Source organism: Andrographis paniculata, unplaced genomic scaffold (assembly GCF_009805555.1).
Source record: "Andrographis paniculata isolate CXL003 unplaced genomic scaffold, ASM980555v1 Contig35END, whole genome shotgun sequence".
NCBI classification, from domain to species: Eukaryota; Viridiplantae; Streptophyta; class Magnoliopsida; order Lamiales; family Acanthaceae; genus Andrographis; species Andrographis paniculata.
Window position 1 is genome coordinate 1,921,349 of NW_026137568.1, and position 10,289 is coordinate 1,931,637.

The following is a 10,289-nucleotide window of genomic DNA, read 5'->3' on the forward strand; positions in this document are numbered from 1 at the left end:
TTTTTTAAAAATAATTTAAAAAGTTTAAAATAAGATTAAAGTGTATAATCATTTTTCGAAAAAAAAAATGACATGATATGTGGGACGGACAGAAACGGCATCGTGGACATGGTAATTTGAAAGAGGGAGTAATATTTTCAAAGCACTTGCCACGACAATTTCTCACCCAAAAAAGGACAAACAATTATTTTATTTATTTATTTATTTTAAAATAAATAAAATAGAGTTAGAGAAGCGAAGCCATTTTCGAGGAAGCTTCGTCACATTACGAGAAGACACATGTTTCAACACATACTTACATATACATATATATATATATATGTATGTATATACTCTTCTCCCTCCCTATATATCACCTGCTCTCTTCTTTCAGGCAATCTTTATAATTTCTCACTCTACAAACTATCAATCAAACACATATATTTATTTATATATATATAATTGGAATTAATTAATTAATTAATTAAGAATGGTGAGAGCACCTTGCTGTGAGAAAATGGGGCTGAAGAAAGGGCCATGGAGCCCTGAAGAAGACCAGATTTTGATTAGTTATATTCAGCAACACGGCCATGGAAACTGGAGGGCTCTCCCAAAACAAGCAGGTTTCATTTCTTTTTGTTGGATTCTTTCTATATGATATCATCAATTCAATTCAATTCAACACGGGCGTGTTGGAGGTGCAGGTCTTTTGAGATGCGGGAAAAGCTGCAGGCTGAGATGGACAAATTATCTTCGGCCAGATATCAAAAGAGGAAACCTCACCAAACACGAAGAAGAAGCCATCATCTCCTTGCACCACTTGCTTGGTAACAGGTCTCTTTATTACTCTCTCTCTCTAATAAAATATTTAAAAAAACAAAGACTTATTTTTTTTATTTGCCTGTCACTAAAATATAAAAAAGTCTAATTTACTTTTTTTTTAATTAAAAAAACACATCACTTTTGTTTTTTCTTATCATTTATAACTATTTTTTTCTATTTATAACTATTTTTTTCTACTCTCTTTGTCCCATAAATATAGTCATAATTGGGTTCGACATCAGATTTAATGAATTTTGATATTATATTAGTAGTTGGTAAAAAGTATGGATAAAAGACTTTTTTGTCTTTTTAAGTGTATTAGTGTAAAAAGTAGTGGCAATTGTGTAATAAAAAAAGTAGGAATAGTTTTACGGTGATATGATTATTTATGAGAATAAGACTATTGTTTTGGAATAGATAAAAATAATAAACAAGACTATTGTATTAGAACGGATAGAATATTTTTCTTATTATAAAAGGTAAGAAATATTCGCCATGTTAAAATCAATATCCAAATCAAATGAACTTAGTTTTACATGAAAAAATTATTATTATTATTACTATTATTATTATTATTATTATTATTATGAGTGAAGACAAAAGGTTAAAAAAAACAAAAATAAAAAATGAATTGATTACTTATATACTAAAATTATAGTAATTTTTATCATTACTAGTAATATTTAGTTTTTCATACTTCTAAATTTAAAAAAAAAAAAATTATTGTTCTTTCTAAGAAAAATACTACGTTCATTATTTGTATAAAATATCAAATTAAATAATTATTTTTAAGTAAATAATTAAATTCATAAATCCTCAAAAATATCATTGATGTATATATATACTATAATACTAAAAAGTTTGTTTCTTTGAGGTTTGGATTAAAAGTGTGTTTGGTTACCGGTTAGCATTTTTTTTTTTAAAACAAAAAATATCAATATCTTATGAAATCTATTCAAAATTTTATATTTTTATTATTTTTAAATAAATCTATTTATTTATATATATATATTAATTTTTTTATTTTTTTATAAAATTAATTTATATTAATTATAAATAAAAATTTATATTTTCTATAAATGATATCAATAGTGTATATTTTATAGAAAATATACTTTTTTTTAATTATATATATATCAAATCATAAATAAAATATTAATTAAATAAATTATTTTCAATTCTAACTTGTAACCCAAAAACATATTTTTTTTATATCAGAAAAACATTTTTAAAAAACAAAAATCTAAAAAAAAAAAAAAAAACACACCAAAGGCGTTAATTAATTTGTTTGAACTAGTAAGTTGCATGATGTAATGAAACGATGAACCCAAAAGACGACAAGATTGTTAAAATTAATTAATTAATTAATTAACAAGATCCCTTCTCTGTATACGTGCATGTTGGAAGTTTACTAAAATAATAATCACCAAATTGCTAAATTAATTACTCGTTATCTATCTCTCTCTCTCTATATATATATATATATATATATGTAAAAAATTTAATACTACTATAAAAAATTAATACTCCCTCTGTCTCATTGAAAGGTTGCCATTTTTTATTTTCGTCCGTCCCAAAATAAGGTTATAATTTCCTAATTTAGTAATTGTACTATCTACCTAACATAATAAATACACTTTCAACTTACAATATATTACACCAATGCCATTACTTTTATATTACATCGTACTAACAGGGGTATTTTTGTTTTTTTTACTACAATCCAATATAATACTAATATTCAAAAATCTACTTACAAAAAACAAATGTCAGCCTTTCAATGGGACGGAGGGAGTATTTAATTTGATATTTTGTAAAAAATATGTTTAATTATCTTTAAATAAATAATATGAAAATTTAAAAATATTATATGAAATATTTTAGGCATTTTTCTTTAGCATAATTTTTTTCAAATTTTATTATTTAAACTCTGCATTTGATATTTTTTTCTCTCACATCTCATTAAACATTATTTTTATATCAAATACAAACCAAAATTTTTTCAAACTAAAAAAAGAAACACACACGTGAATATATATATATATATGTGTATTTTTTGAATCTAAGATCTTAAATAAAATAAATAAAATCACATATGCAGACAACAACAAGGATGCCCCTAAATCTTCTTAGGATTCTGTGTCCTAATAATTAATCAATCCCACGCACAAAAATTAATACTCTCTCCGTGCCATGTAATATCGATGTATTCCTATATAAATGAAAATTTAGATAAAATATAATTAGTAAATAATTAAGAAGTGTATTAATAAAAATAATTATAAATTAAAATTAAGATAAGTAAATAGTTTAATTAAAATTAAAAAAATTTAAAATTTAAGATTTAAAATGCAATTAAAATGCATAATTATATTTAAAAAAATAAAAAGGACAAGTTACTTGAGACGGACAAAAATAAAAAATATAAACAAATTATGTGGAACGGAGGGAATCGATTAAATGTGTCTGCTAAATCTCAAAAACAGTATTTCCATATTTATTTATTAATTTATTAAATATATTTTATTTGGGAATTTCCAGGTGGTCTGCCATAGCTGCAAGATTGCCAGGAAGAACAGACAACGAAATAAAAAATTTATGGCACACCCATCTGAAGAAAAAGCTGCAGCTGACGTCACCCTCCAATTCAGATCCCGACAAAATTAGGGTTTCCAGCCCCCACAGCGAAAACATCTCCTCCGTCACCGACGACAATAAATCCGCCGCCGTCAAGAAGGAGGAATCCGATTATTCGTCGTCGGAATATTTTCCTCAGATCGACGAAAGTTTCTGGTCCGACCACCGTTCTCCCAATGTGAAATTAGAAGATTCCGCCGGCGCCGGAGGAATGGACTTCTGGTACAATCTGTTCATCACGGCGGGAGACCTCCCGGAGGACTTGCCGGAGTTTTGACGGGGGTTTGAACGAGGGCATATTTGACATTTTAGGCAGACACGTCAGTATCACTGATTTTTCTTTTTTTATTTTATTTTTATGAAGGGTAAGATGGGAATTTTAGGAATTTGATAGGGGCTGACATGGAAATATAAAAATGGTTGTGCTGTATATTTAATTTAATTTAATTTAATCTAAGAGGGTAGAGTAGTCAATGAGTAGAAATGGTATTAGTGGGTGTGATGTGAGCTGACTAATTGATCGCTTTTTATTGGTCTAAGTTCTTAATGTCGTCTTTTGAAATATTGTGGGCTCAATTTGATCACTTCTTTTGACTAATCGAAATACCTTTCATAATTTATTAATTAATTTAATTAAAGTGCAAATTTGTATTTTTTTTAAAATTTTATTTCCTAATAATTTCTTCTGTGTTTGTTTTCACACTTAACTTTTAATTTAAATTTTTGTTTAAACAATATTTATTTTTTTAAATAACAGTATTGGTTAAATAATAGTAATACTATAAAATAATTTGAAACTTTAGGGTTTATTTAGTTTTGGCTTGAAATTGAAATTGAAATTGAAATTTATATGATATTTTATAATAAAAAAATATTATTATATTTTTATTAAAAATGATGTGAACTGAATATTGGTAATTTGCCTTTCAAATACAAATCAAACTGCAATCCTTCGGTACAAAATAATTTGGGATTAGTCACGGCAAATTGAGAAAATTTCTTGAATAAATCGATTACGAACGGAGTAGTACTGTAAGAATGTCGTCGCTAATACTACACAAGCAAATTTTGTGAGTAATTTTGCGACGTAATTACTCACAGAATTTTTGTCGTGAGTACTAGTCAGCGCCATAGAGTTTACTATCTTATTTGCAACAAAAAATTTTGGAAAGTAATTTCATGAGTAAATTACTTACGAAAATTTTCGACAATAAGATGTTTGCGACGAAACAAATTATGTGAGTAATATTACGACAAAATAGATCCATGTTATAAAGTGAACCCCACCAAACAAATTAGTTCAATAAACAAAATACAATCGAATCACACGATATTTATAAATATAGCTTTGTAGTCGATCGATACCACGAAGAACAATAAAGATAACCATAGAATTCAACAATTCAATACAATATAAAAGTATAAATATTCTGTACAAAAATCAATCGGTGCAGAATCGCCATCGAGGTCGTGTCAATCCAGTCGGAACGTTGATCCTCTCGAGCTTTTCCATGATGGTCATGATGTAACTTTCGAAACGATCATGCTTCTCCTAAAGCTCGCTATCGGAGAACCAGGTACGATCATCACTGGTGAATGAGTTGCAATTTGGTGTAGGGCACGATTGTTACCATCTTCTTGTGTCGTGCGGTACCTTTAAATTGCAGTCTACTATATAAAATTTAACGAACGTAAGTAAGTGTTTTTGAAACATCATGTCAAAATACTATTAAAAATAAAAACTAAAACTAAATCCACAAACTCTAATCAAAATCAAACAAAAGTGGTGGTTCCCTTTGTATTCTATTGCAATTTCCCTATTATAAATTTTTTATAATTTTCAATAAAATTAAATTATTTTATTTAATCAAATATGTATTAAAATATTTAAATAAAATAAATTTGAAATTCAAATTCATATATAAAGAGAATAATAATGATAATTTTTCATATTTTAAATACTTATTTATGTATGCTTAAAAAATAATAATATTGTATGGTAAACTGTACTTGACATGTTATTTAAAGTTATATTTATTTAATATATATATATATAAATTATCCTTTTAATCAAAATAGCATATCTAATTTGTTGTAACTTTTTCTTTCGTCATAGATGATTTTTTATTTTTACTTTTTGTCAGTCTCATAAAATGTGACTTTTTTTTTTTTTTATATTTTTAGTAAATTTATTCATCTGAGATATATTTAAAAATATATATAAATCAATTTAATTAATTTTTTAATATATTTCACGTATAATTACTTAAAACACATTTAATTATATCTCTTCTCAATAAATAAATATTTTTATTTATATTTAAAACTCCTCATTTTTATAAAATTGATTTTAAATTAATATAAATAAATCAAATATATATTTGATTTATTTATATTATATAAAATTCTATTATCAACAAAGTGATATCTGTGTTATATATATTATTGTTATATAATACTAAAAAGATATAAAATATCAACAACACTATTTGTATTAAAAAATATATATCATAACTTACAAATCTATACTACCTAAAATACCATGTCCCTAATCAAAAGGTCATCTAACCCAAGACAGAGGGAGTATTATTTTACTATTGAAAGACGAATGATATGTTTAACAATTAGCTGATAGTTTTTAGTTGTTATGATACAATTAACGGTTAGTTGACTAACTAATTCAATTAACTGTTAGATGTTTATTCTTAACCTGCTAATTGATAGAATTTATATTTTATTTTTTAAAAATATTTAATTATGTTCTTTTGGATTAAATTTTTTTAAAAAAATTGTTATTAATTATTAGAAATTGTGAAAATATTATAAAATATTTATATCTATTTTTTTAGATTTTTTTTTAAAAATAATATATTTTGATTAGAAAATTAATATTTTTTTATTAAAAATGATATAAAATATAAAATAGTAGAAATATCGTATATATATTTATTATTTTATTATATTTATAACTTTGAATAAGTTTATTCTATTTTATTTATTTTTTAATATAAAATTATATATAAAAATAAATTAATAATATCTATGGTTCTATTATGTTTTAATTTTAACAAATTTATATATTTTAAAAATAAAGTAAATTATATATAAAATTTTAATTATTTTAAATTTATAAAAAGAAAATTTTAATTTAGTAATAAAATATATTAAAATGATTAATAAATAATACAATACAAAATATATTTATACGTGTGTGAAATAAATAATTAATTAAAAGAAAATAAGAAATAAAAAATAAATAAATAAAGTGAAAAGCTCTCCTAAAAAGTTGAGTTATATAGTCTTTTATAAATTAATTTTTTGGATCCAATAAACTATTTGAAAATACTAATTTACTAAACACTTAACAACTAAAAACTGTTCAATAAATTGTTCTACAGATTCATCAGTTCTTTGTCGCATATTCGTAAGATTCGGAACAGTAATCTCCAGAGATGATGTATAAAATCTTTAATGAAAAGTTCTTTCCAACTCGGTCCATGAGCTGATCAAATTGGGACGCAGTGGACATACCAGCTGAATGCAAGGTCTGTCAAAGATAAAAAAAAAAATAATTGTAATTTATACAATTCCTTATTTCCGAATCGCCGCCACGTTGCACGATAAAGCGGCTAACGTGCTCTATCGTTGATTGGGAGTCCTCACCCGAAAAAAAAGTGTAAAATCTGGGATATGCACGTTCGTTGGTAAGGGGTGTTCATCCACGATATGATTAGGAAAAGGGCATCAACAGTTCAATTAGATTCCGTAGGATTTTGTTGGACTTTCAAAATCTGAGTGTATTCGATCAAGACTTTTAAAAGTGTTTTAAAATCTGGAGGTATTCAATAAGACTTTTAAAATCTTGAGGTCTTTTAAAATCTTAAGATATTCAACGATCAATAGACTTTCAAAGTCTATGAATTTTAATGAAAAATTATGAAAATTTTGTATATGATAAAATCTCTCCTGATCAGCAGAGATTTTAATGGATTCTTAAAATTATTATTATTATTATTGTTGGTGATGTTGTTCTTGTTGTTGTTGTGATAAATAATATGATATTATATATTAATATTATTATAATTTTTAATAAAAACAATAATTTAAAACTAAAATATATTAAAAAATCATTATGATTTTTTAAAAAAATATATTTTTATATTATAAATATAAATTTATAATTTTAAAAAATATTATTATCACAATAAATATATTATTGTCGTCTTTTCTTTTCAATTATCGAATATAATATATTATCATTTCGGTGTAATTCTCTTTTTTCAATTATCAAATATACTATATTATCATTCCGATGACAGTGAAATAGATATTTAAATATATATTTTTTTGTTGAATTGTTAATTTATATTTATTTATTTATTTATTTTAATATATTTTCAAAAATCGTAAATTATATTTTTTATTTTATTTATATACGTACTTATTTTTTATGTAAAAAATTTATATAAATAATAATAATAAATAAGACAGAAATATAAAACTAATTTTATATATTGAATGATAATATAATACTAACATTATAAAATTAAAATTAATAATCTACAATATAGTAGTGTTAAGATGTTACAATATTTCTACATTATTAATAATTATATATTATTTATTAATATTAAATATAATTTAATTAATAATTATATATTATATTTATAAAATTTGTGTTGGACATAAATTTATATAATTAATATATATTCATAAAAATATTATTTTACCATTCTATCAAATTTATATAAATCCATAAAGAATTCAATAAAATATGTAGAAATCAATTATTAAAATCCATCAAACACTTAGACTCTAAATTTTATAAATTCACATAAATTCATAGACTTTTTAAAATAATAAAAAAAAAAGTCCATTAAAATCTCAATTGAATACACCCCTAAATTTATTTGTCAATTTATTTTTATTTTTTTCAATAAATGTGTGTGTATATATATATATATATATATTGAGTCAATTGATGAAAATGAAAGTGGGATATAATCAATGCATGAGATCTGGAAAAATAAATCTAAGAATTCAAAGTGGAAATTATTGTGAGGTGCAGAAAAAAATAAAAAATAAATAAAAAAAATGGAAAGACCAAGAAAAGTATTAGACGAAATGTGATTACGTCCACTCAATTACCTAACAATTTCATGTGTGACTATAAATCGTGTGTTTGGTCCGTTTAGTTTTGAATTTTTTTAAAATTAATAAAAATTAAAATTTGATTTAATATTTTTAAAATAAAATAATCAATTAATATGACATTTATTCTTGGAAAATAAATTAATACTAATGAATAATGTCAAAGCTTTTAAAATTAAATTGAAAAACCAATTATTTAATATAATATAAATAAATATTAATAATATTTTGAATATAAATTTAATTTTTAATATAATATAAAAAATAAATATTTTAATATTTTATTAAATAAAAAATTAATAATAATAAAATCAAAGATTGAAAAGCCACAAACAACTGTAGTCTAAGGGAGGTTTGTAGAATAAAACTGAAGAGTAGAGAATAGAATTTACAAAGAAAAGAATTTAGTAGATAATGAAAATTAATTATTTTGTATGGTAAAACAGAGAATTAAAAAAATACAGCTATTTAAATGAATCGATAAAAAAATAAATGATTAATCGGGCAAATTTTTTTTTTTTTTGAACAAGTAGAAATTTATGAAAAAAATATTTTTAGAATTTTTTTTAAAAAAATAAATTATATACGATGTTTTGTAAAATAAATTTTTTGTGTAATTTTTTTAGAAAATAGTAAATAAATAAATATTTGAATAATAAATTAAATGTAATGTTTTATAAGATTGAAATAATATAATTTAAAAAAAATTAAATAATACAAAATATCAGAGAACATTATAGAGAAGTGAACGAAATATCATTAAGCAAAGACCAACACGTCCAATGGAGGACAAACCTTCTCTTCGTCCTGACGACGGAGCCACACCATTTACAACCTTTCCAGCAGCTCAACCGACTATTTTTCTGCAAGTAATGGTGACTTATCCGCAACATCAACCTGTTACAACGATGTCTACAGTACGACAACCGCAGTCAATCCCCGAGCAAAGTTCGACCGCCAATTGGAACGGATAGGCGCCTCCACCGCATCCTCCTTATTTCCCAACATATGGAATGACTTCTCCTTGGTATCCCCTTATCAATTTTCTATCATACGGAGCTGAGGATCAAATTTATAATCCTTCAGGTGCGTTTCCACATGGACCATATAGATAAACATCTCTTTCGACTACAGCGACCGCTCTTATCGTATCGCCTCAGGCCGCAACATTTCTAATAGGTTTCAATCCACCACCTTTACACCCACCGATGTTTGGTACTCATGATATGAATCAGATGGTCGGAGTACAGCCCGTAATCGCTCAACAAGTAGTATATTCACAACCGATGTTCCCGACGCAACTACAGTTCGAACAACAACCGAATCGTATTTTAAGAGCCCCTCAATGTCAACCAAGACCTATTGTAGGACGTCCAGGGGCTGGACAGAATACACAGCTTCTTGCCAACCTCCCCGAGTCGATCATCAAGCCATCGGCAAAGTAGTACGAAAATTGTACGGCGATCTATTATGCATACTTGCTCGACAGCACTATAATAATAAATTTCGAAAATTGAATACACTCAGATTTTGAAAGTCCAACAAAATCCTACGTAGTCTAAATTGAATACACCCCCTTAAATTCATATTCAAATGATATCAACAAAAAATATAATAATAAATTTCATAAAAATAAAAATTAAATTAATCATATAATCTCTCCGTCCCATATTTATATATCCATTTGATTTTTGCACGAA

General features: G+C 24.6%; 1 protein-coding gene across 1 annotated transcript; it reads left to right on the top strand.

Moving 5' to 3' along the window:
- The first annotated feature begins 346 nt into the window (after positions 1-346).
- LOC127249401 (transcription factor MYB4-like) lies at positions 347-4,022 on the top strand. The gene is made up of 3 exons (XM_051272176.1): positions 347-602; positions 684-813; positions 3,343-4,022. Exons 1-3 carry the CDS (start codon positions 470-472, stop codon positions 3,713-3,715), a joined length of 636 nt encoding a protein of 211 aa, XP_051128133.1. The 5' UTR covers positions 347-469; the 3' UTR covers positions 3,716-4,022.
- Positions 4,023-10,289: the final 6,267 nt, after the last annotated feature.

Coding starts and splice junctions, on each gene's coding strand:
- LOC127249401 (XM_051272176.1), top strand. CDS start 470: ATGGTGAGAGCACCTTGCTGTGAGAAAATGGGGCTGAAGAAAGGGCCA. Junction 603..683: donor GGCTCTCCCAAAACAAGCAG/GTTTCATTTCTT, acceptor TTGGAGGTGCAG/GTCTTTTGAGATGCGGGAAA. Junction 814..3,342: donor CACCACTTGCTTGGTAACAG/GTCTCTTTATTA, acceptor GGGAATTTCCAG/GTGGTCTGCCATAGCTGCAA.